The following is a 26,040-nucleotide window of genomic DNA, read 5'->3' on the forward strand; positions in this document are numbered from 1 at the left end:
CCCCCGGGCCCCGCCCGCCCAGCGCTGGGGTTCCGGGAGCGGCGCGGCACCCCGCTGCCTCCGTGACCGCCGCTCGCCCCGGGGGCCTGCCCCGCGGGGGTGAGTATCCTCCCGCCGCTGCTCTCAGCTTCTGCGGGCCGCGGCCGCGCGGGTGGAACGGGAGCTCGACGCGGGGATGGCGTGTGCGACGGCCTGTGGCGTCCGGGTCCCCCCTTAGAGCACCGTGAGGGGGGAGCGGCCTAATGGCGGCCGCTTTCCCCTCCCTGAGCACCATGGGCTCCCCTTTGCTCGCGGTGCGTCTCCTCTCCTGAAGCCCGCCCCTGCAGGGTGTGCGGCCCCGTTAGTCTAAGGGCCTTCTGCCCTGTGCTCTGTCCCTCAACCACCCACCCCGCCTTCCCAGATACGCCCCTTCTATTCACTATTGTTTATCTTTTTTGTTTGGGTTGTTTGGGGGGTTTTAACCTGTAATGGCTGTCTGACCCACAGAGAAAGGTCTGGGGAAGGCGGAGGGAGCCAGAGCTTGTATCTTCTGACAAAGGGGTGAGCCCCAGTACAGGTGCAGGGCTGTGGTGGTCTCCCAGGGCCCCAAGTACTGGGGGCATTTCCTTCCCTCCACCCCTGCAACTAAGTCATTTAGCAAGGATATACCACTGAAATTAATGTTTCTGCTGTTTTAGGAAGGAACCAGCCTTTACTAGTCATCCCCAGAGAGTGTGGTCACCCTGACGAGAAGGTGACGAGGGAAAAGCAGCATCTTCACCATCCGTGGGGTGACCGTTGTCAGATATCCCACCGGCATTAAGCTATAAACTATGGAAGATCCTAACTAGGCCAACGTGGTGGGATGCCTCTACATGACTTCTTGTTTTACCTCTGGTCATTTATATTTTCCTGTGAGTTTTCATGGTTTAGAGACTCAAGTCAATTTCAAAGTAGTTTTTTTTGCTGTAGCATAGCATCTGCTCAAGGCTGTCTTGGCTAAGCCAGGAAGGGTATCCAGCCTGCATGGACAGGGCAACATTCGCCTGTTCCACTGCCTTTTTTCGTGACTACAACAGTTCATCTCAGGGTGCATTCTGCCTCCCCGGAGGACACGTTGACTTTATTGAAAAAGTAGAAACATTCACTTACTCGGACTTTTTCCGAGATTACTTGATTCCCAACCATCCCTGTATTTTCTCAGCTAAATTCACTGAAGACTGGGGCAGCAGGAGAAATTGGGTTACTTGGGATGGAAAGCCTAACTTTGATCATCTCCTGCAGAAGTTTGGTAAGTCACAGCATTTTAATACCTTCTATAAAAGGTGTGTGCTAAAGCTTTTTTTAAATGTTAAGAATAGAATCACTAGACAAAACTAAGCAATTCTCCAGACTTTTTTCTAAGGGAATATGTTCATTTTCTATACTTACTGTATATGATTTGCAGATGCCAATCTCAAATTTATTCCCACAATGAAGTAAAATAAAAAGCATTCTGTAATTCTAAATTTATTTACCTGCTTAATGTTAACCAAATGAGCAGCCTGATGCTTTCCCCAGACAAGAAGAAAGTGTTCTGTAGTTACAGTGAAGTGTCTCTTCAGGCTGTAAAATATTAGTACATTTAATAGGAATCAATACCCTACTCCTAATGTAGTTTAAGAGAAAAAAATCAAGTTACATTAAATAACTAACTTCTGGTCTGAACCATGTTTGCCTAGTGATGGTGTTCGAGTGAGAGCTGGATTAGGGATCTTTCTTTATGTGTTTTTACTGTACTTAGCATTATAGGGCCCAGATATTAGAGGCTATTGCAGCGGATAAGGTTAAGGGAGTTCAGTCTCTGCATCAGTTATTCTGTCCCTGCATGGGCTCAAAGAGTTTGTATTTCAGGAGAGGCTGTAGTACCTGTTGCCAACTGTGATGTCAAGGAATACAATTCTAACCCGAAGGAGCAGCTTCCCTTTAAGGAGTATATCAAGTACTGGAAAGAGTACATTAAAAATGGCTATCGTTCATCCCGAGGCTGCCTTTATCTGAAGGACTGGCACCTGAGCAGGTAAGAGAGCACTGTGGAAACCCCTGCATGCCACGCACAGCAAAGAGCTGCTGCGGAACCATAATGCTCAGCTTCTAATGCATGAGCCTTTAAATGCCACCAGTGCTGTTTGCTAGCACCTGCCCACCAAAATATCAGTCTTATACTGCATTATTCTTGGGGTACTTCACACGAGGAGATCCTCAAACAGGTCATTGTTTCCCGAAGAGGCTGACATTCTTGGGTGCTTTGCTTTTCATCTACATTTTAAATGACTGTATGTTGTCCCTGTGGAAGCCCTGTGGCCAGAACATTTGGCTTTTGTTTGACTGCTACAGTGCAAACCTTACTTCTTAAAAAGAAGAGGGACATTTCTAATTACATGTAATTCAGTAAGCATGTGTGAGTTAGTCATTTATTACCTTTTTTTTCTGTTAACCTTCCTGGTTGTTGAAGTTCTCTTCACCTTGTTCTGGCTTTCCGCCTCCAGCCTGCTGCTTGTGAGGTGGATGGATTGTCTGTTCCCCCGTCTGTGTAGGACTTGTTATGTTTTTTCACTCAAATCTTCTTCCTTAAACTTATCCTGCTCTTAATCTAACTTTCTTGTGATCAGCTCTTGTTTTCATTTTTGAGTGTGCCAGTGACTTAACAGTAGAGAAAATTTGTCAGTCTCTGTTGCCCTGTTTGTCTGCTTTCCCAGACACCAGTGCTATGGCTTCCTACAGAAACTCTGCACATGCCCCTTTCCCATGTGAGGCTGCAACATATCCAGCGGGAGGCTACACACTTGTCAAAATCTCACAGCTTGGCTTCCCTCCTAACCCTCACACCAGCAAGCTGTCATCCAGTTGGACAACCAGTCTTGCAGGCATCTCATCTGAAGAGAATGTGTTTATTAGGAACTCTCTTTACCATAATTAGAAAAAGTCTCCTAAACAGCAGTTAACCTTCACAGCTTTCCTGAGAGACAGAAAAGCACTGTTGCATGCATTTTTTGTATAGTTCAGGGTTGTCAATGATATAAAGGAGATGGCAGCTAAGTATTAATGGCCTGCTAGATACCTGTTTGATCTTTGCATCTGGGTTTTGGAAACTGAGGTAGAAGGAGCAATGTTGCGTTTTTCTGAGACCCATTTCCAACACATTATCTTTTTAAGAGCTTTTCCCGAGCAAGATGTTTATACAACCCCTGTGTATTTCTCATCTGACTGGCTGAATGAATACTGGGATGCTGTAGCTGTGGATGATTACCGGTTTGTCTACATGGGACCTAAAGGGTCATGGTAAGACAGTGTGGTTTCTGTCATTCTCACATGTTCTTTTTTTAAGATTAATATTACAGGGATTAGCACATTGTCCTTCCAGGTGACATCATGCTGCCGAGACAGTGCGGCTGTACTGTATAGCGATGTACCTGAACTCAGCCAGTCTTGTTTCTTGAGCAGCTCATTTGGTTCTGGATGTGAGCTGTCCTTATGCAGTGAGCTAAAGTGCTTTTGCCCTTCAAAAAGCCCTGAATTGTGCACACAACCTCTGTAAAAATTGTCAGCTAGTTTATATAAGGTTTTAGAGCAGCAACTCCCAGGGGGATCAGCAGCAGCTTGTGAGTTGCAGAGTCAACAGAAGCCTTGGAGGGGCGCTGATGAATTCGTTAAGTATTTTGCAGGTGAAAATTCAAGTCCAGCATTGGTGATGGAGTTGCATTTGTGGGTTTCTCATCAGTTCACATCACAGAATCGCCTGACATTGAGGTATTTCTGGGACAGATTCAAAACTAGCTGATGGAGAAGCACAGAAGATATGAAACACTGCAGTACTATGTAGATATAGTGGCCTTTTAATCTGTGAAACAATCAAAATTAAGTGAAGAGGATGACAGTTTGGGATCAGGATTGCATAGTAAAGGTTGATTTCTGCGTGTATGTCTGATTCTCAGACACTTTAATTCATCTTACAGCTTTTAGGTGTTGTCTTTATTTGTCTGATTTGCCCCACAGGACTCCATTCCATGCTGATGTCTTCCGTTCCTATAGCTGGTCAGCCAATATATGTGGGAGAAAGAAATGGCTGTTGTACCCCGCCGGACAGGAGGAGTATCTGAAGGACCACCATGGCAACTTGCCCTTTGACGTGACTGCTCCTAGTCTTCAGGACAGGAGTGTTTACCCTCGCTACAACCAAAGTCAACCCCCTGTTGAAATTGTGCAGGAAGCAGGGGAGATAGTCTTCATCCCCAGTGGATGGCATCACCAAGTTTATAATCTGGTAAGATAACTGCTACCATGCTTTTCTTCACACTTAAGAGATAATCAGGCAGCAGGCTTGAATCTGATCAAACCTTTATTGCTACAGCATGTTGTGGATGCCAGAAGTGTAACTGAGCTGCAGAAAGTTTAGAGACATTCATGGAGGAAAGGTGTATCAGTGGCCGCTCAAGATGATGGCTAAAAGCAAGCCTGAACTCATAAGCTCCTAGATGACCACTAGAAGCTAGGACAGTATACAACTGAAGAGGCTGCCTGCAGCCTCTTTTCTTATGCTTTGTGTCATTAGATGCTACTAGTCACTGAGAAATAGGATACTAGGTGAGACAGATTTATGGTGAGGCTGTTAATCTTGGTTTCTAACTGTAAATTGTAATTTAATAATGGAAAATGCTAACAAATTGATCTTCATGACTACGAACCAAAATTAACGACCTTGTTTGTTTCCCCCACCACCTTCCTCCCACCTTTGTGCCCTTAAAAAGTATGCTCAGAGGAACTAGAGGCATTTACCAGTTTATAGAATAATGAAACAAGATTTGGTTGTTCAGGGACATCGGAAAGAAACAGCCTTTCAGCACAGTGGTGGTATTGATGCCGAAGAAGCCTTTCCCATACATTTTGCAACATCAAAGATGTTAGAGCCTATGTAGAGCCTAATAACCATTTAAATTATTCCTTCAGGAGGATACAATTTCCATCAACCACAACTGGGTGAATGGCTGCAATGTGGCTATAATGTGGTGCTTCCTGCAGGATGAATTAGCAGCTGTCCAGCGGGAAATCAATGAATGGAAAGACCCTATGGATGACTGGCACCTACAATGCCAGGTATAACAACATGATGCTGATGGCCTGTCTGTTAGAAAATCATATATTTCAGGGATGCATTGCACCCACCTTATTAGAGCTCTGAGACAAAGTCCTTAACCTCATACTTGGAAATCATATGTCACTGGTTCCTACTTCCTTATGAAACAACTTAATTTTCCAGGAAGTCAAATATTTCTTTAGTAAGATAGGGAAAGGTCTGTACCACTGTATATTAGCTATATTGAGGTTAGGATGTTGTTTGAAAAGCTAATGCTTCAGCTGCTCTTCTTCAACTCTTACCAGCATCAAGATCAATCCTTTCTGTAGTATTTACATTCTCCTTTATAAAATACACATGCTTTTTCATGTAAACAGAAGAACTGACAAGACAGAACCCACACAGACTATTGATGAAGAAACGGTGAATCTGAAACAAGCAAAATTCAGGTGAAGGCAGCAGATTTCTGTGTCTGCAAAGTGATGCTTTCACAATGTGCAACTATGTGGAGCAGTGTTGCATCTTGTGTGCTTCCAAAATGTTAAGCATCAAACAAATGTGAAGTTTATTTCTGGAGGCTGCTGGGTTGCTGTTAGGTTGATGTGCTTCAAAAACAGTTTCAAATAACCCAGCCATTTAGTACTTAGAAGAAACAGACTGTTGCTTTTGGGGCTAGTGGCATTTCAAGTAAGGTAAAAAGTTTTAGTGCCATTGGAGCATTACAAAAAGTATGATTAAACATGATTACTTAAATTCGATAGTTACGAGCTTGATAAAATATGTCTTTGTAATTCCTACTGTAAATAAGAGAGAGTTGATTCCGTTTCAGTGCTGGTTTTTTTCCCCCCTAGTTAATCATGAAGTCTTGCACGGGTATAGACTACAAGGAGTTCTACAACTTCCTCAAAGTTATTGCAGAGAACAGGATTTCTGTCTTGGAAAAGGGCCTCGATGATGAAGCTTCGGCAAAGAACGCTCCAAAAGCTGCCATTTCCACCTTGGGCATGCTCCATGCAGTGTTTGATTTAAAGAGGACTGTGAAGGTGTTAACATCATTGAGTGCTAACGAAGATTTCAAGAAACTAGACCTGACGTCACTCTCTCCACCTCCGGAGGCATTGCTCCACCACTTGAAAGCAGCAATAGATACAGCGTTACTCTAACTTCCTATTTATTCAGTTCTTTGTAAAGTGAACCTTTTGCAAAGTGGGTGTTTGTAGAAGACCGACTCCTCCCTGTTTAATAGCTCTTGCAGTTTAAGCACAAAGAGCCTTAATGTAGGGTGAGGAGAGAGTACATTCATAACAAGACTGAGTACTTTAGGTACTCAAATGCTGTCAGCTTAGAGAAACTGGACAGGAAAAAAATCTCAGATAAAGGAAAAACCCAGGTCATATTAGTATTATGTTATGAGCCCTGCTGGCGAGTATGCATTCAGGGAAGGGGAACAGAAATTCTCTGTGGATCAAGCTTAGGTCTCTCAGGGTAAAACACAGACTGCAGTGGTCTGCACCATATTCCCTGTGCTGAGAGCACTGTATACAGAAAGCAAACCTGCACTGCAGACACCAGTAGTTAAGCTCTTCTTTTGTCTGGTCACAGCTAAATTACTTTAAGACCTGTCCTGCTTCCAGGTGCAGCTCAGCTTTTCTGTTTCTTTTTTTTTTTTTTTCAGGTGACCCTAGTTGGCTTCCATTGAAGCCTGAGCTGGCTCAACAGCTGTAGCCTGGATGTGGAAGAGCTGATTGTACTAGTGTCTTGTAAAGTGGTATCTCTCTAAAGCTGAAAGTCTCAGGTGCAGGGTCAGCCTTTGTACTGCTTCAGGGCCTGCAGGACTAAATTTAACATAATAGTTAGGAAGCTGAAGTCCCGATTTCAAATGAGTGCAGATAGCAAATCTGCCACTAAGTGTGTGGTCCACCCCAGCTCAAAAGGAGGAACTTGAATGTACTCTCACGTTTCTACACACTATTTCAAGGCGCAGTATTTTATCAAGCAGAATTTGATTAATCAGGGAAGCTAGCAAGCAGCCTCGTGTTATCGCCTAAATAAGCCATGCTGTTAACACACCAGATGGCACTACTGCATGGTTACATAGCACAATTTGCAACCTGAATGCTACCCTTGGGCTAAAAGAGTATTTCCAGTGAAGTACCCCTCTTGCTTTTACTGGTTGGCAAGAAAACCTAGAAGCACAAATGGCTGCACACTGTTACCTTAGTTGCCCCTTTAGGGGCTCACTTGAACTATTGCTCAAGAACTTAGTTTTCAACCAGATGACCAGTGAGAGCAACTAATAACCATATGTTTAGAAAGTGCAATAGTAGAAATCTTCAGTAGGCTGAAAAGTCACATTGTTTTCTAGCTAATCTTGTGAAGTTTGTACATGCATGCATTTTGCATGTCTTGTTTTCTAGTAGAAGTTTTGCATTTTGAGAAGGAAGTGGTACCTGAAATTAAAATCAATACCCAGAGCATGGAAGAATGCAGTATGGAGAAAACAGACTTTTTTTTTTTTTAATAGCTGTGACTGCATCTCAGTGATTCAGCCTCTGGCAGGGTGTTTCTTTAGACTGGAAAACTGCCAGTTTTAAGCAACTCTGAAATTAAAAGTTCACAGCTGTTACTTGTGGCTGTTTACATTCTCAAAGACAGGCAGCTGGAGCTTTCTTCCTTGTATGAATAAGGTGCGATTTCATAGAGGTGTGGAACAATGGTTTAAAGCTGACTATCACTGTTATTGGTAGGAAAGCATGTTTTTGCTCTTGTATTCTGCAGTCTCACTGCATGCTGTGCAACTGGTATTGACACCAACCACTTTAAACACTGCAATTTTATAAAGGGTTTGCTTAGATGAACAACAGTACTTTTCATTTCGTGTCCTGTGAAGCTGGAACTGCGTGGCTTTGCTGTGTGAAACCAGCAAATGTACAAGTCTGGCTTTTACCCCAAGAACCCAGGATCTCAATGTACCCAGGATCAGTTTTGGCACCCTACTGTCCAGCAAACTATGTGCTCATTTGGGTGGATGGCATGAGTTTGCTGTGATGCAAAAGTCCAGGCAGCTGTTCTCAGGGAAGAGGCATCATTCCTGCAGTTAGTTCCTCTTCCCTGTGGGTTATAGTTAAGGAAGGGAGAAGATAGGCTGGCATGGTAGGGTGGTTAAAGAGGTGTTCAGGTAAAGGAAGGTGGGTCTCGACTAGTCTTCTCTTCACCTGAGCTGTCTCTGCACCACAGTATCTTCAGTTCTGAAGATGTGTATCAGCCCTCCTTCATAAGGCCTGCTAAGGCTTAGCATGAGCAGTGTGAAACAGTGGGGTAAAAAAATAGTAATTTAATTGCAGGAAATTATCTTAAAGTTTAAGCCATGTTCTACTTACTGATTCAGCAGGGAACAGAAGCACAAAAATTATAGTTTTATTGATTCAGTCTCTCTTACGTTGGGAAACTAATTTCTAGTTCAAAGTCTCTGTTCCCATGAGTGGTCAAGGCAGTAAGAGCAGCACATGCTTTCTAAAGTTACAGAGAGGAAAGTAAATTCTCAAATGTCTGAAGACAGCAACGATTGGAATAAGAATTATGCAAGTCTGGAATCTCTCTTAAAAATGAAACAGCTTTATTTAAATATAAAGTTACTGTAAAACATACATTAGGATACTCTCATACCAATATATTAACTATTGTGATCAGTGTACTATTTATTAAAGCATAATACTTGAGATAAAACAGGAGGAAACAGTCTGTAAAGTTTTGGTTTGTTTTCCTGAAGTCACAGACCTGAAAAAGTCAAACTGTAAAAAAAAAAAAAACAACAGGTTAAAATCTAGTTCAAAAGAGCTTTTGCTCTAAATACGCAGCTCAGACATTACTATTTTTGTCTGATAGGAACAGGATACCAGATATCCATTTGTCTTTTATAAAGTCAGCATAAAACGCAGCCCAATTCTAATGGGATTTGTACCCCACTGGCATCAGTGGGTGGTCTGTCAGCACAAAGCTGTGCACCTAGGAAAACCAGTGTGTTTGCAGCTCTGTCAGTGCAGAGAGCCAGGTGGTTTCATGCTTTCTCTCACCAGGATTTGAGATTTGTCATCCCAGGACAACATACGTTTTTTCTGTTGGGCACACACGAACAGAATTACCTGCAGAATTACAAAGCAGCACTAACATGTTCAAGGTGCAAGTGTGATATTCCTGAGATTTGACAGGAGTCTACAGAGTATAAATACATACTTGTAAGTATCATAAAACAAGGAAGTTAGTCAATAGCAGCTTTACAAGGCAATGGCGAGGTACTGAGTTTGGCATAGGTAGGAAGAGGAATGGAAAACCCTTCCTCTTGGGGATACAGGAAGAGCCACCTTACTCCAGGGACAGATGGCCTCTCCTGTCCATGCCACATTTCTGCCAACCAGAAACAGTCCTGACAAAATAGTCCTTGTGGTTTCATTTGACCGCTTTCTATAAAATAACCTCTTCTCATGTGTCAGTTCACCAGTGCAAAATAAACAGCATCTAAGAGAACAGTTAAATGAGGTTTCAAGGCAGGTTGCTACTTGCAGGAAAGGGAAATAAAACTACAGGATAAAAGAACCCTTGGCCACTTTCCGCAAAGAGATTCCCAAACACAAGCTGAGGTTGTGTATTGAAGGCTTTTAGCCCACAGCATCCGTATATCTGGGCTTTATGATCATAGCTAGTCTAAGAGAAAACACAGCAAGAAATCCTCATCCGATAAATAACCGTTCTTCCCTTTCCAAAGGCAGCCACAACAGCAGTGACATGATTGCTTCTTCATCCAACAGTGTTTGGTCAAGAAAGTGCGGCAGCGAGGAGGCTCCCTTCGGTTCCTGAGGTCAGGAGCTGTGAGTCACATGGCAATTCTCCCTTTGGCGGACTCTCATCCTCTGTATGTGTTCGTAGCATGACTGGGCAAGGAACAGAAAACCCGTTGAGTAATATTTGAACTTTGGGGAAAAACCTGGTGTCTTGCACACAAAGTGCATTCTCCCCAAAGGCAGGATTAAATCTACACGTTATAAATGAGTGATAAGCATATTGTCTAGACTAGAAGGAAAATAACCTCCTGTGCTAGGCATATAAGAAGCCCTCTAAAATTAAATAAGTATAGCACATCAGTATATATATATATCTACTATTCAAGAAAGGCTAATGCAGCTTGCAGCTGTCACTGCTGAAAACATTTCCTTACCTCCAGTGCTGTTAACAGAAAGTCGTACAGTCCTCCTTGATTGGTGGGGTCCATCAAGTCTCTGATCAGATGGATTTCAGCTCCCAAGTGCTGTATTCTAGGGAAAAAAGAAAAAAAATAAGAAAAAAAAAGTTGCAACTAGAATAAATCTCTGCGCCCTGGTGTTTGTGGGCACATGTTTGAAATTAGATTATGGGGAGAAGGAGGCATGGCTCTGGAACTCCATTAACGATTCCTTGGGCATCACCTTGATCTTGTGGAAGCTGAGTCCTTAAGGTACCCAGCATGACTGGATCTCAGCAAAGATGCTCAATCATAAGAAAATGTCAATGCCTTCACTTTTCACAGTCTCTCTTATTCCCCTCCTCTCTCATCTACAGTTGAGAAAGCTACTCAGCAAACAAACCTGCATCATGCAATATGACTGCAGGGAGGAAGAAAAGAAAGAAAAACAGAAAAAATCCTCACTAAATCCCAAACTTCTGGATTTCATGGCCACAAGTTTAAACATTTCACCCCGTTTTTTGTAGACCAAGGATGTACAGGAAGTCCGTCAAGGTAAATTTGCCAGGAGAAAAAAAAAAAAAAAAACAAACCAAAAAAAAGTAGTCATTTAATTCTCCTGGGTGTAAGCAGGAGTTCCTGCAGTGAGACTGAAGGCAGCACAGACAGAGCCTTTTTGACATGGTTAGTGTTCAAGACCTTCCTCGCCTCCAAACTGAGTCACAGTGCCCCATTGAGAATGGAAAATCAAAGATGTGTGATGCATAGATGATGCCTTGAAGACATCAACCATCAGCCTTCAAAGGCTTCATGTCCCTGTTTTCTACAGTAATCTGAGGTGCAGGTAAGACTGCATTTCCCATGACATCCCGGAACAATCCTCTTGGCTAAGAGGGGGACATTCAGGAAGTCCCTAGCTCCTTGCAGTCATGGCCAACACCATCACACCACAGCTGGCAGACAGTAGCACACAGAAATACACCTCAGGGAAAAGCATGTTTAAACTCCAACCCCAGTAAACCCCAGTTTTTCATTTAAACTATTTAGCCTGGAAACGTGGCTGTTCTTTCTCCGATTGAGGTATCACACAACAACGGGACCGGGAAATGAAAAGTTTCCACTTACTTTGCTCGGGATACAACATACATCAGTAAGGGCAACAGGTCATCCATGGGGAGCTTGTAGTCCTTCTCCACCACCCGGGACACTGTGGTCTCTATCTCCTCATACGTATTCTGGAGGATCACTAGCTTTTCCCGGGGATCCACCGTGGTACTGTCGGTATGAAAACAGCCATGTCAAAGATGCTTCCACTACACAGCTAAAGAAATAAAGCAGCAGAACTAAAAAAAAAAAATTAAAAAAATTCAGAGCAGACTGTCATACTACAAAAAAAGTCCATCAATCAGCTCAAATGGCTGCACCAAAAAGGAGTCAACAAGTTTGTGCCAGGAGGCATCACCTGGGTGTAACATTATCCAGATGGGCCTCGAGCCTTCCCAAATCCTGAGTATGACCTGCTCACCCTCGTGTCAATCTTTCATTTTAGACAGGACTCACCTGAGTCACAGTCCCTCAAATGAAAGCTGAAGAGCATGGGTCGAATCACTTCAAGTAGTTCTATCAAGGGGCTAATACAGCTGTCAGATCTATGCGGTTGGGTTTTCTGCCCATAATGTCCTGCAAAGGTACACGTAGCCTGTGCTGCCTTCCTCAGAGGAGAAGCCACATTGATTCTCACCAGGAGTACTTTACTTAGGGACCTGATAGCTCCTGTCTGATGGATCCCACAACACTTCCCTGCTCCCCTTTAACTTCCCACTTGTCACTGCAACACCATCCCCTAGGCTGGACTTCAAGCCAATAAACCAAGCTGAGTGAACTCCATTTCATCAAAGTCAGATGTTGTGTAGGAATATCTCTGTGAAATTAAGGGGAGATATTAGCCAGGGGAGGGTTTTGTTTACACACAATTGATGCTGTCTTCATTATTACTTTTTTTTGGAGGGGGGGGGGGATTCTGTAGAAGTTACTATTTCTTTTAAACAGAAATATCACAAAAAAACCCCACTTTTCTTTAAATAATCTTGCAGGCTGACCCAGAAATGCTTTTGCAAACAGGTGTAAATTTATGGCATCTCCCAGAAAACAGAAAAACCATGGTTGTCAGTCAGAGGTTGTGGACAGTGACTTACATCAGTTTCTGCAGACACTCGGTGGCAGACAGGAAACACTTGTCTTTGATAAGGGACCGCCTCTGAAAGGGAGACAAGGAGCTGTGCCTCTGCAGGAGCATCTCTCTGAGAGGCACCACATGGCTCCTCAGCGCTGGACCCAAAATAAGCATGTTTGCTGCCCATAAAGGAAGGCAAAATAAAGCTGTTGTAGACAGTGCCCCTCTGAACGCACTTGGATGTCTACAGTGCCACTCTGAACACAGATGACCTTGAAACAGAGCAGAGCATTACAAAGCAATCCTATGCAGACCTCATATTCCTATCCGTGGAAATTCACGTGCAGTAGCTACAGATCATAACTAATCAACATGTGTCATTAAGTTCTGATTTCTGAGTGCAGTCTGCCCTGTGGTTACTGAGGTGACACTCCATCATTAGCCAGCACCAACGTGTAGCCCCAGTGCCATCTCGCTGGCACACCAAAGCTAGCTCTGAGTGTTCTTACCTGGTTGGTTGTCAGTGTGAGATCTTTCAGAGGCCAGAGGTGTCTGAAAGGAGATCACAGAGAGGAGATTTAGAAAGCAGATGTCCACATCTTAACTCCCACCTAAGTTTTGACTGTTTTTATCTCTTTGTTGAAGGTGATGCTAGTCTTGTAGGTGCATAAGGCTGAGTTCACTCCTCTTCATACAGTGCCACAGGTAGAGCTAATTGCTTAGGGTCATTAACCTGAGTGTAGCGTTCATTTTACTCACAGATGCTCCTGTAATAATCAATGGAGAGTTTTGGCACTTTCAGTTCCTCTCACTGAGTCTAGATTGAATCAAATTGCCCAGTTGAGACTGGGTCTCCTTCCACCCTGCTTAAGTCCTTCAGCTTCAGATGACGCTGTGCTGGAAAAGCTCACATGCCTCTTGAGTTCTAATCATTGGTCCTCACATATCACTTCCAAAGATGGATCTAGCTGCAGGAATGGATGAAGGAAACATCTGGCTCCACAGCCTTTCCCCTGACTTGAGACTGCATGGCTACATTGTTAGAGCAGGTACATTGGATGGACTGTAGCCCTTTCTAAGACACATTTATAAACTATCTGATTGATCCCAAGTTGGAGCAAACCATTTGCGTGCTGAGCTAGAAAACAAGATTTTTGCTACACAAAAATGGAAATTAGTATAGATGATAGCAGCTCTCCACTAGTCAATGTTGTCCTCCCAGACAGTGTCGCAGGCACTCCACCACAGGACTTCGTTTGGCAGACTAGGAAAAACTGCAGTCCTACAGCCAGTGGTGGACCCAGGAGCAGGGTGTGTGTACTGTGCCACCAGAGCTCTCCCTGGCTGCCACCTTCCGAGCTGGGGTCATGGGGTTACATGCTGGGATGAAAAAAAATGTCACTTACTTCTGCACATCCAGAAACTCGAGCAGCTTGATGTCAGGAAACAGACTTAGGTCCACAATGCCTTGGCAGTAGAGGTCATCTTCTCTTTCATGATAGAGCATGTAGAGCATGAAAAGCTCGGGGTAGAAGCAGGGCAAGATCAGCGGCAGGACCACACTGCGGGCGTTCTGGTCACTATGGCAGAGCAAAGCAAAGCGGAGTCCTACAGTGAGACCTACATCCCCTGAGGTGCCTGAGAGCCCCACAGCACAGAATGGAAGAGGCAGCTGCTGAGGCTGCAAGGTGTTCTCCTTGTTCCCCCCTCCTTCCCCCACATCTGAGTTCAATGTCACGGCTGGGCAGTAGTGACCTATATAACACTCATGCATGTGCCCACAAGCTGAAGATGCAAGTGCATCTTACGCTGTAGGACAGGACAGGGTACTGTTTCTCCACAAGTTCTCCTTGGTCACTGCAAGAAACCAGGAGCATCAGAGACTGATCTCCAGCTGATCTTTCTGCACTGTTTCAGCAGACCACTTGTTATTTCTTACGGGACAAAGACCAAATAAATTCAGCTAAACCCCTTTTCCAGCTGCTTACCATTCCACCAACCTCTTGGCTTCATTCAGCCCATGTGGGGATTGCTGCAGGCCACAGCAAAGAAAAATCCAGACCAAACAGGGACAGCTGAGCAAAGATGCTTCTTCCCACCCCCAAAAAACCCTAAACCTGGGATCCCACAATTATTCCTACCTTCTTATTTCTAGGTACATCATGTCTTCTACCACCCACATGTCTTCTACATTTCCCACACTGTACTCCCTGTTTCCAGGCCTGCCTTTCTCTCAGTGCTGGCATGGAAGTCACCTTCCCCGCAATGAATAAGTTCCTGTGACTCATGCAAAGCAGGTGGTAGTCCTGGGACCGCTCTCTCACACACAACCATGCTACTGCACAGTAGCTGGTGTGAGTAATCTCACAAGGCCGTGCACCACACACACCTCCAACTCATCGCTTGATTCTGCTACAGAACATGATCAGAAGAAGTTGCTCTCATGCTTCAAACAGAACTACTGAAAGGTTTGTGCTTGGAGAAGTGTGGGCACTGAACCTGACTCACACAGAAAATACAATCAGTTCAGCACTTAATGTGTTTTAGAAGACACACCATATGTCCTGGCAGCTTAAAATTAAACAACTAGTGGTGACACATACCTCGTATCTCCATCCACACACTTTGCAGATAGTTGGCCTTTCTGTTCCAGTGCCAAATGGAGCAAACCCCTAAAAAAGCAGCAGAACCAAGCTTTAGTTCCCTCTCTCCTTTTTTTTTTTAAGGTAATTTGTTATTCTCAAGTGGGGAGCTCAGCTGTCCCACCATCAAGTGTGATGTTAGTAAAGCTCTCCGTAATAATTGCTGCTGTTGTGCTGATGTTCGAGTTTTGCTGTCTGAGGGCTTTCTCCATTACGAGCAGAAGATGCCAGGAATGAATAAATGTTTCAAAAATCTCTATGGCTTCTGAAGATTAGGGTGGTAACTCTGGAGATCCTAACTGTGGTCTGCATTGAACACCACCTCCTTGTATTCTCACTCAAGGGACATGAGGTTTCAGGACCTGTCACACCAACCAATTCTCTAATCCATCTATGAACATTAGAGGATGTTTATACTCTGAAAAGTAGCTCGAGTTTGTCTTGATATTTCCAAGCCAAAATTTCATAATCTTAACATGGGGATTAGGGAGACGTTGCCTTTTTTTTTTTTTTGGTGTAGAAGTATCAGCCTAGGAAACCGAGCCAGAGGCACAGCACAGTGAGGGGGGTCTCCCTCCCCACCCTGCATGTGAAAGGTCTGGAGACGTGAAGCAGCTTTCCAAGGTGTGCGCTGAGCTCAGAACCTTTACGTGAACCAACGCTCAGGTTGTCAGCCCCGTTGTCCTGTTCATGGACAAAGCTCTGATGAACTGAATCAAATCTGACTCGTTCCCATCAGCTCTGCTGCTGTTCTCAGACTTCTCTGGGACAGACAAACCTCTCGCCATAGAGCTGGCAGCCTTCCTCGAGCATACAAGGCTACACTGATAATAGCAGAGCTTTTATCCAACCTCTTATTGTTAAGGCACCCTCAGTGCAGCTAGGGGCAGAGTTCCCCACCTCTGCCTACTGGGGCATCTTCTCTTAAACTATCCAAACAGCAACAGGACCCCAATCACGCCTTGATCTCGTCCTTGTTTACCCACAGGCACAACCACACAAGCAAACCACCTTGGTTTAGAGTCACTACCCATAGCAGCCGAGCCTCAGCAATGCACTCACACTGCACAGCCTCGACTCCGGTGGAGCTGAGATATTAAACTCAAACTGTTTATCATTCAAACACGGATATCAAACACCACTGTTGTGTGCTCTGATGTACTTTGCTGTCTTTGTTACTTAGTGAGGTTTCTTGTTCATATTTGTGCTTGCCCAAATGAAGTCTTATTACGGGCAACAGCTCCTTGAGCTGCCATAACTCAGTGAGACTCCGTCACATTACAGCCCCTGGGTCAGGTACTGAGCAGTGGGCATAGTAAAGGTTTTCTAGGTCCGTATGACCTCAGTTACTGCAAATAACTATCTGGCACCATTCTGAAGTAACTGTGTCAAGAAATAGGGTGTGAAATAAAGCAGCCCCGTCACCTTACAAGTGATCCTGATGATCTACTCCACAAGCCCTCTATGCCCAGACCCACTGGAAGGACTCAGCGTGCTTCACTTACTGGTAAAACTCCCATATTTTCTTTGCATAGTACTTGACTTCCTCTTGTGCCATAGTCAGCAGGTGTCTGTTGGCCCCAATCCCAGAATATGTTGCCTGAAAAGCTATCGTCAAGGCCTTCAGCAGCTTTCCCAGTGGGTGCAGGGAAGACTTCAATGCCTGCACGATAGAGGAAAATTAAATTTTACAAGTCAACCCTTGCCATTAGTAGAGGATAACACTGAATGGCCACCCAACCTTCTCTTGTCAGCAAAGGAGAACAAGCCTAGAGATAATCAACTATAACTTTTGTCTATTTTTGCTGCCACAAGCCCATTCTCCTCCCAGGATTGAGCAGAAATATGCTTGGTAGAATTGCTGTTGCGAAGAGATTTCCCTGTGATATTTAGAAGAGAAAGAGCAAAGGGTGCTTCAGGGGAAGGCTGGCTGAGTGAAAAACAACCACCGAGAGTGCATGGGAGTTTCTTAATCATCTCCAGCGGCTGGTTATTCCCTGACACAGCTTGAGAACCAAGAGTGAGCCAAATTATTACTTCCTGGCCTGTACAACTGTACACAAAATGAGTGTCCAAAAAGCGTGAAGGATAACAGTCTTCTTCACAAGCATAGGCATTCACACATAATTTACAGAAGGCTCTCAAAGTCACTGGCAATGTTATATGTGCTGACAGAAAGCTACTACCACCTGTAACTGTGTCTGGTGGGCAGACATGGATCACTGTGGTTTTAAACTTTACCTTCTCTAAATAACTGTGCAGTGACTCCAGTCCCTGGTGCTGGGCAAGCTCTTCAAGAATATCTTCTCTCCTCCAGGATACATCCTCAGTCCCTCTGAAAAGATGAGAGGTGAAGACGGAAAACTACACAACAAAGCACTGGGATAAATCCAAATCAGTATTGCCGGTAGATTCCAAGGGGACAATAAGGCTATTGGAACAAATGAATTTTTCTTTACCCTTTTCAATCGAACTGTTCCACTGGCTCACAACACCTATGACTATCTAAATTCATCGCCTTCGGCTCCCCTTACAACTGGCCTGGGTTGCATCCTGCACATGCCATATACTTCTCTGACCTATTTTAGATACTTTCTTAAGGGGAGGTGAGTTTGCTCTGCATCAGCTGATGAAGTCAGCTAGGTTTCCCTCAAATACAAGAGCAGCCAGCGAGGACTGGGTCACAAGTAGGTGCTTACATTTAATCAAATGAATCCCATTCAAATTTTCACTGATAAGAATCCGTTTCAACAGCACAACCTTAAATTCAGGCTTAAAATTCATCCTCTTGTCTCACAAGCAGGAATAATTGTATAATGCTTGGGTTATTAACTTATCATGTAGCACACCCTAGCATAAACCACCATCCTCTCCGCACAACTGTCCTCCTCTGTTGCAGTGAGGGCATGCAGTACTCATACCTTTGGCAGAAGAGGTATTCCTGAGATTTCCGCAGCTCCTTGCTTGTTTGTATATGGAACCCTGTGAAAGACTCCTCTGTTTCTTCCTTGCAGCCAGAATGAATGAACTCCAGGAACTGGTCATAGATTCCCTTCCATCTCTTCTCCACTGGGAACTCCTCAAGGCCCAACTGACTGCAAAACATAACATGGCACTAGGCTTTTCTGCATCCCTCCTCAATTATTTCAGACTTCACCTTCAAATACGGAAGGCTGTCCGGAATCAGATAGTAACATAAGAACTGTGGGAGCAGAGGAAGATGGCACTGCCTAACTGGTAATTCAATGAAAAGCAACTCAAGTCTGTTGTCCTGACAACGAGGTACTTTGGGTGAAGAAAAACTCCTGGTGCATGGAACATCAATAATCTCAATATTTGCTGGTGAACTATCACAAGCTTTCTGCTCCATTCATGGATGTTTCTAAATACAGACTATTTATTTGAACTGAAAGCCTGCGGAAGAGACTGATAGCAAGAAGACACTTGAGCAACCACCACCAGTAGCTATTGCTGTCTGAAAAACACAGGAGCTGTTTCTGCAGCAAGATACTCTGATGGACTAGAAATTAATTGAACTGGGTTTTGCAAGAGGAATTGCCCTCAGAGGGCAGGCAGCTGCCTTTCCCACTGGGACTCCCTCATTTGGGTCAAACTGGCTGAACACAGATCCTCCAGCCTGGCAGCCACAGCATCCCTTTCTTTGCAAGGTTAACCCCCGAGGATAAGAGTCTATAGCAGAGGATGTGGCCTCATAGCTTTAGATCAGGTACTCCTGCCCTGCGTTTGAACCATTGCCTGCCAAAGCAGCGTCAGCACCCCGTGAATCTCTGGTCCTGGCTCCACAGCCTTCCTCCACATAGCTCCAGCTCAAGCTTTTCAGAGCTTCGTGCACCTTGCATCACTTCTTGGTAGCTTTCCTACCTCTACAATATCAGCTGGTAGTATTCCTGCAGTAGCACAGAGGGACAGGAATGCAGCAAGTGATGCATTTCAGCAGCCCAGCTTTGCCTGTACAGCTTCACACTGGTCTGCGTGTATACACAGAAACGTGTGTGTGTGCATGCACATGCACAAATCACTGAAAATGTTAAGCCTTCAAAAATCTCTCCAGTCTGAGGATGGGAGTATCTCTGGGTAGATGGTGGCAGAATGGGAGTAGAACATCTGTTTTCCTGCTTCTTATGTGGCATTAATGTTATATAACAAACCACTCTCCTTTCCTCCTTCTACCCTTGCATATGGACCAGTTTTAGATCAACTTTTTCAGCAAGGACTGCCTTAATCCCTGTAGGGACTGAGCCAGTACCCCTCTAGGTAGAGTCAAAACACATGCTATGCGCCGAGAAGTCAGCTCTTGTTGCTCACACTTTGGTTATCCTGTCTTCCAGCTGCTCGCTCGACGTGTTCAGGATGCCATGCGTCTGGAGGCCCTGGCCTGATTTGTTAGTGAAGGTTCCCTCCAAAATGAAGCCATTGGCAAATGACAGCTTTCCCTGCAACAGAGAAATAAAGGGTTGTTCTGCCAAGATCTCATTAGGGAGAGGAAACAAGCTGGACCACGATCTCAAATTCTCTTTTCAACAGAGCCAGCTCCTAAAATGGCGACTCAGAACAACTTCCATCACAGAGGTGCACACCCTCAGCATCCAAAGCCACAGAGCCGTTGTGGTGGCAGTCACTGCAGACAGCCCTTGCTGTTGAGTGACATCCAGGATTCTGGAGGGGAAAGACTGCCACAATTGCCGAGTAAAGCATTTGCATTATACTTTACAAATATGCAGTATCTTCTCTGAGTTATAAAATCTTCTGGCTGAAATCTGACAGTAGTTATTTCTAACCTAGAGCGAACACATGAAACTTCAATTTCTCCTCTGTTTTTCCTCTGCTTGTTAAAACCACAAGCAAGTTTGGCCTCACAGGTAGGGGGAATCATATGATCTTCACCATAAATGCTTTCAAAATGTTTGCTGCTACCAAGACAAACTTTAAACTCTCTGAGGCAAATACAGAAGACATGCAGTAGCTTGACTCAAAATTAAAGGGTTTAACTAAATCAAAGCCAAAGCTAAACAATATCGTAACTAGTCTGGCTTTGAATACGAGCCTGAAATCCTCATTGCTAATGGCAGGAGGCACTCCATCTTTAGATAAAGAACAGATTTTTCTAGACTAACCACTAAAACTAAATATTAATTTTGGAGGAAGAAGTATCTAAGCACTATAATCAGTCTCTGCAAAACCCATCCCAAGTCTTCTGGCTGAAAATGATGATGACAAACTCTTCCTCCCATGACAAGTCAGTAAATGACAGGGCTCATTCGCAAGCATTACCAATTGTCTATTTTGACATCCCCTCAGCCTGATAAAACCATGCACTTCCTCTCAGACTCATCATGGATTTCTGTAACGAGCTGGAGGACTAGTTTTCCCTGCAATGGGGCACTTTATGAACACTTTGACCAGATATCTCTGTTAAAGATCAACCACAAAATGTTGAATGTGTCAGTGAAGTGTCCAGATTGTAAAATTAAGCTTCCAAAATTGCTCAGCTGTGTTAACATCTTGGTTACATTAGTGCAGTGCTGGTACTGCAACTCCATCTGGTTTATACATCATTTCCTGTGTTCCCAACCACTACAAAGGCTGAAACATTTATTCTAAGAAAATTAAAGCATCCCAACTGCAGCTGAGAAGCACAGCCAAAAATGCCCCACAAAAAATAAAAAAATAAAAAAAAAATGCTCAATGTAAACAGTAAAAACCAAAACAATGCACAAAGCCCCCAGCTACTTGAAGTTTTTCAGCTGCAGCCTTCCTTCTGTGAAAGAGAGTGACAATAGAAAAAAAAAATAAAATACAAAAAGCAGGAAAACGTTATTTTCTGAGGGCCTAAGGGAAGTGGAGTGGGAGGGTGTGAACTTTGAAGATTAATCCAGCAGCCCTTCTGTAAAGCAAACAACTGTATAGAAAGGCTGAGATGAAGGAAGTGCTCACCTTTCCGACAAATGTTAGATCTTCCGTGAAGTTCCCTTCATAGACTGAGTCATCTTCCAAAAGCAGAATCCCAGAACCCTTCATTTGAAAGCAGAAGCAGTGAATTCAAGGCATTAACTTTCTGTCTGCTCAAATTCATTTAGAAACAGCCACTGGCTTGGACTATTTATAGGCTGCAGATTCTGAGAACCTTTTTGAAAGCCCAATATGAAAGCCATCGCAATGCTTAAGACCAAAGCAGGGAGGTGCCCCAGAGATAACCCGTTATGTGTCACTGCACAGAGGATTCCTGGGTGCTCAGGAGGTTTGCAGCAGTCCTAGTCATTCATTTCCTTAGAAGAAGGAACAAAAAGCAGGCTCCTGTTCTAGGAACTATCACCAAGAACTGTCATATGGGTCAAACTCATGGTCCTCCTAATCCTATGACCTTTAGGTGACTGCAGCCAATTGTGTCACTTTGCAACACGATTAAGAAAAAAGACAAAGGCAGCTGCTATGTAGAATTAGTTTTGTCCCTTGCTGTGCAGTCAACGGGGCTTTAATGAGCTGCTCCTACAGCATTCATTAAATGACTTGTTCCATTACCTCCCAGCTCCCAAGGCTGCTTACAGCAGCACACATTTCAGAGAAGGAGCACCAAGATGCGGAACAGACACAGGATCATCTACACCAACTGGGAAAGATTCTTGGGGTTTAGCCCGTGGTTTGGGCCCAAAGGTTCATACGTACCCATACCAGCCAGAAAATGTGGTCACTTTTAGAGCTGTAACACATTTTCCGCTGGAATGGTTTTCTTGATGGAAAGTGCCCTTTCTGGCAAAAATAAAAGGTTTCCAAGGGAAGCTTCTTGGCCATACCAATTTTCCACTAGGAAAACCAAAGTGACTGCTCCCCACCTGGAAGCCTTGTGAAGTTAAAGGAACCTCTGGCAGCTGGCAAACCAAAAGGCAGCTTTATTTTGGTTCCCCGCAGATGGAGGTTTTATGGAAAGGCATTCTGACAAAGTTTCCATGCTAAACATTTTGTCCTAATTTGGTGAGAGGGGAAGGGGTTGTTTGTTTTTTTAAGTGCGTATTTTTCATGAGAAGAAATGCTTTTATTTCCAAGCCAGGTCTAGCGATGCCAATCCTTTTTGCTTTCCCCACCAACATCTAAACCTTCAATGAACTGGACAGCCAACTTGTCATAGGTAAGCTCACATTGGAAAAGTAAAGTCTTAATGATCTTTAAGATAGATGTAGTATCTTATATAACTGTGCAGCACTTTACATATGAGTTCTTGTCTGTAATTGTGACCTAATGGTCAGCGAAACAGCCAGACCTATAAGGTGTCTTAGCATGAGTAAGGAGAAATGACCAGTCTTACACCTGGTCCTTAGCTGGACCTCAGGAAGGTGATAAGAAGAAGACTTAACCTAGGTCTTGTTCTTCAAAAATATTATTATGGTAAAGTATCAGTGCTTAAGTTTTCTTGCTTTCTGTTTTCCCTCAAAGATTAATTACAAAGTGAAATCTTACGCTTGCTTTTGATGGAGAATTCCACATCCCACTGATCTACAGAGTCCACTGAAAATGTGTACTTACCACCATTTTATCAGCTTGAAATGTCCTTTGATAGCAGACACCTGACTGGGTTACTACAATGCCTTGGCCATGTTTGTGATCGTCGAGCCATGTCCCTATGTATCTCTCCCCTCTGGAATCCAATAAAAAACAAATTATGTTTTTTCCCCTGTTTTCTTAGATTTTAGTTAATTTGATATACCGAGGCTAGTTTTACTTGATACAACACTCCATGCAGCACAAGTGGCAAATGTACTGCAAAAAACTCAGTTCATATAATGCTTCCCCAGGAGTTCAAGCCTTGCAGCAGAGGTTGAACACATCCCTCCTTCCTCCCCAAGTGTGCTGGTTTGGGCTGGGATAGAATTAATTTTCTTCATGGTAGCTAGTATGGAGCTATGCTTTGGATTTTTGCTGGAAACAGTGTTGAAAATTCAGGGATGTTTTATTTATTGCTGAGTGGTACTCACACAGAGCCAAGGGCTTTTCTGCTCCTCACTCCACCCCACCAGCGAGCAGGCTGGGGGGCACAAGTCAGCAGGGGGGACAGCTGGGACAGCTGACCCCAGCTGACCAAAGGGATGTTCCATACTATATGATGTCATGCCTAGCACATAAAGCTGGGGGAAGATGAAGGAAGGAGGGCATGTTCAAAGAGATGGTGTCTGTCTTCCCAAGTAACCGTTACTGGTGATGGACCCCTGCTCTCCTGGGGATGGCTGAACCCCAGCTGCCTGCTGGTGGGAAGTGGTGAATAAATTCCTTGGTTTAGTTTGCTTGCATGCATGGTTTTTGCTTTACCTAATAAACTGTCTTAATCTCAACCAACGAGTTTTCCCACTTTTACTCTTCTGTTCTCTCCCCATTCCACTGCGGGGGGGCGTGAGCAAGCAGCTGTGTGGGGCTTAGCTGCCAGCTGGGGTTAAATACAACTCCAAGTCTCCCCGTCAAAACCTGAGGCTTTACCCCTGCCAACAGAGGGACAAAACCGGCAGACACCTAAAGCCACCTTTGACCCATGCCACCTTTACCTATCTTTGTCTTCCCAGACTCCATATCCATTCTTCTTGTCATTTTCCCACTGTCCTGTGTATTTAAATGGATGCTCAGCTGAGAATTTCTCCAGTATCCCAAACCCTTGACGTAAGTTGTCTTTGAAGTAGCCTTTGTAGACCATATCATTTCCATACCTGCAGGGCAGCAAACAGACAGGATTGAAGACTGTGACTACCTGACAGCTCCTGTTGGAGTAGGAAGCCAGGAAAGTGAGTAATTGGGCTCATCTGCCTGCTAAATATTCCAGATACTTGACTGGTAGCTCTGGAGCTGGTAGTTGTTCACTTTTAGGAATGTGCATCACCTGAGCTAGTCCCTCCACCTATAGCTTCCAACATTATCCAAGGACACTACACTTAGGCTTGCAATTGTCCTGGGAGAGGCCACTTAATCCTTGACCTCTCACCAGCCAGGTCACTGTGACCACTTGTTAATCCAGAGCAGGAGATCAGATCCAGTGGGAAGCCAGATTTGCCTTCACCATTCTATGGTCACCACCTACCCCTTCTCCTGGGCTCATCCCCCTAAGAAGAGCTCCCCTGAGCTCTGTCCATGCTGGGCCACAGATCTCCACTGTTGCAACAGAGAAAGCCTTTACACTAAGCAGAGCTGTCTTCTATAATTATCAGCGTGCTCTCCCATTTGACACCAAAGACACTAGCACAACGCTACTCAGTTGGCTCCAGGTTCCCTAGAGATTTCTGCGTGTCCTGTACTCTGAGTTTAATTCATACATAAGGAGCAGAACATGCAGGTTTTAGGAAGGAAGATGACCTATCCCATAGTAAGCAGCTGGAAAGCTGTGGTCTTTCCTCTGCCCCACTTGGCACAAAGGTTAAGTATGTGCAGTAGCAACCAGCAGTCCACGCTTCATGTTAGCCAGCCCATTTAGCTACAAGCCATGTCTGACCTAAGCAAAGATGAGGATGCTGTTTTGCTCACTGCTACACAAACCAACCTGATGTTAAGTGGGCCCTGTCCACTTAACCCCACAGGCTGCAAATGGAAATGGTTTACACATACAACCTGCTAAGCAGGCCTCCGCTGCCATTTCTGACGTTCTACATGGGAAGTAGGTGGTGGGTAAGGCTGGGACACCACCATGTGCCCACAATACAGTGCTTTACAGAGCAGGCTCCATCCACACTCCCAGCAGTGCTTTGAGACACAGGTGTGCAAATGGCTGTACCCATCACTGTACTCACCAGAGCATTTTGATGAGTAAATGAGAGGAAACAAGCCTCAGGCTCCATTTCTTAAGTTAAGCTCTGGGCTTAAGCTCAGAATTTGAGTGAGCAAAAAATGGCAGCTGGGGGAACCAGCCCCCTTCAGCAGTTCAGGATAACAGTTATGACTCCCAGATCATCATAACATCCCACCCACCATTCACGAGCCTATTCTACAGAAGATTTAGTTCAGACAGCATGGCCAGGGGAGACAGAGAGCGCCGCATGTTCCACCAAGTCTGTCCAGGACTGATGGTGCACCACGCGCTCTCTGCTTTGCAACCACCAGCATGAATGCAAAATTACATCCCCACCTGTAAGGCACAGAGGATGCTATGTCAGGTAGTTACAATGGTCACAGCTCTTGCTATTCTAATCCTCAGGAGACTCAGGGCTTCTCAAGAAGCCATACTGCCCATCTCCGAAGCAAAAGCTGTTGCCTGAGTTACCCTGGGTTTTACACTGTGACTGAGCCCTCCACACTGAGGTGCAAACGTTTCACCCTTTAAACACGTGGAGTCCCCTTTTTCCCCAGAGTTATCTTTGGGTTTTACTTACTCACAGATTCCATAGCCTCTCATCTTGCCCTCATACCAGTGGCACTTATAACAGTCATACCGGTCTTCAGATTGGCGTGGGACAAGGCATATTCCAAACCTACAAGGTGCATATGGCAGAGGTCAGCACGGCCAAAGGCCACTCAGTTGTACTGGATGAAGTTTAAAAACTAAGGACTTTCCAGACTCCCCAAGCTGATTTACGTGGTTGGGGTCAGCTTTACCTCTGATGTTATTTCCAAGTGTCAATTGACTTGGTCTAAGGAAGAGCTCATCCATCTCCTTGTGAGCTGCAATCGTAGTTTCTCTTTTCTTCTTCTACAGAACTACTTTCATTGTTGGTTTTCTCCCCTCTCTACCACTTCTCCAATTTAGGGGCCAAGTTAGGCTGCCAAAGCAACTGCTTTGGTCCAAACAAAATGTCTTCTTAATCCTGACACAAAGTATTTGAGATATTTTTTTTCCCTTCAAAAACCTAACTTATTCTAGAACTGCTGTAGAAATTAGAAATCTAAAAGCCTTACTTAAAAAAAAAAAAAATTAGAAAAATAGCATTTGAAT

At 44.4% G+C, this 26,040-nt stretch overlaps 2 protein-coding genes across 7 annotated transcripts in view; one reads left to right on the forward strand and one right to left on the reverse strand.

Annotated features, from left to right (window-relative positions):
* Positions 1–2: 2 nt before the first annotated feature.
* JMJD4 (jumonji domain containing 4) lies at positions 3–8,833 on the forward strand. 3 transcript variants are annotated; one of them, XM_055803756.1, is made up of 8 exons: positions 134–293; positions 678–893; positions 1,184–1,270; positions 1,873–2,038; positions 3,175–3,300; positions 4,015–4,282; positions 4,966–5,112; positions 5,944–8,833. In XM_055803756.1, the coding sequence occupies exons 2-8, from the start codon at positions 845–847 to the stop codon at positions 6,253–6,255; spliced, it is 1,155 nt and encodes a 384-aa protein (XP_055659731.1). In that variant the 5' UTR covers positions 134–293; positions 678–844; the 3' UTR covers positions 6,256–8,833. The 3 variants fall into 3 exon arrangements, with proteins under 3 accessions (XP_005229607.1, XP_027642902.1, XP_055659731.1); XM_005229550.4 differs by lacking the exon at positions 134–293 and adding an exon at positions 3–99 and having other exon boundaries at positions 678–1,270; XM_027787101.2 differs by having other exon boundaries at positions 132–293; positions 678–1,270.
* ALS2CL (ALS2 C-terminal like) overlaps positions 8,686–26,040 on the reverse strand; it is a 48,558-nt gene continuing 31,203 nt past the window's right edge. For all 4 annotated transcript variants that reach the window (XM_027786966.2, XM_013299693.3, XM_005229551.4 and 1 more), the window contains 15 exons: positions 25,481–25,579; positions 23,672–23,830; positions 22,662–22,773; positions 21,078–21,155; positions 19,449–19,576; positions 18,044–18,217; positions 17,364–17,457; positions 16,628–16,785; positions 15,084–15,152; positions 13,887–14,060; positions 12,990–13,032; positions 12,503–12,564; positions 11,433–11,582; positions 10,305–10,401; positions 8,686–10,020 (listed from right to left, as the gene is read on the reverse strand). In XM_027786966.2, the coding sequence (XP_027642767.2) occupies positions 9,949–10,020; positions 10,305–10,401; positions 11,433–11,582; positions 12,503–12,564; positions 12,990–13,032; positions 13,887–14,060; positions 15,084–15,152; positions 16,628–16,785; positions 17,364–17,457; positions 18,044–18,217; positions 19,449–19,576; positions 21,078–21,155; positions 22,662–22,773; positions 23,672–23,830; positions 25,481–25,579 (1,669 nt within the window). In that variant the 3' untranslated portion in view covers positions 8,686–9,948. The remainder of the gene's footprint in view (positions 10,021–10,304; positions 10,402–11,432; positions 11,583–12,502; positions 12,565–12,989; positions 13,033–13,886; positions 14,061–15,083; positions 15,153–16,627; positions 16,786–17,363; positions 17,458–18,043; positions 18,218–19,448; positions 19,577–21,077; positions 21,156–22,661; positions 22,774–23,671; positions 23,831–25,480; positions 25,580–26,040) is intronic.

The sequence above is a fragment of the Falco peregrinus genome, chromosome 5 (genome assembly GCF_023634155.1).
Source record: "Falco peregrinus isolate bFalPer1 chromosome 5, bFalPer1.pri, whole genome shotgun sequence".
Lineage (NCBI taxonomy): Eukaryota > Metazoa > Chordata > Aves > Falconiformes > Falconidae > Falco > Falco peregrinus.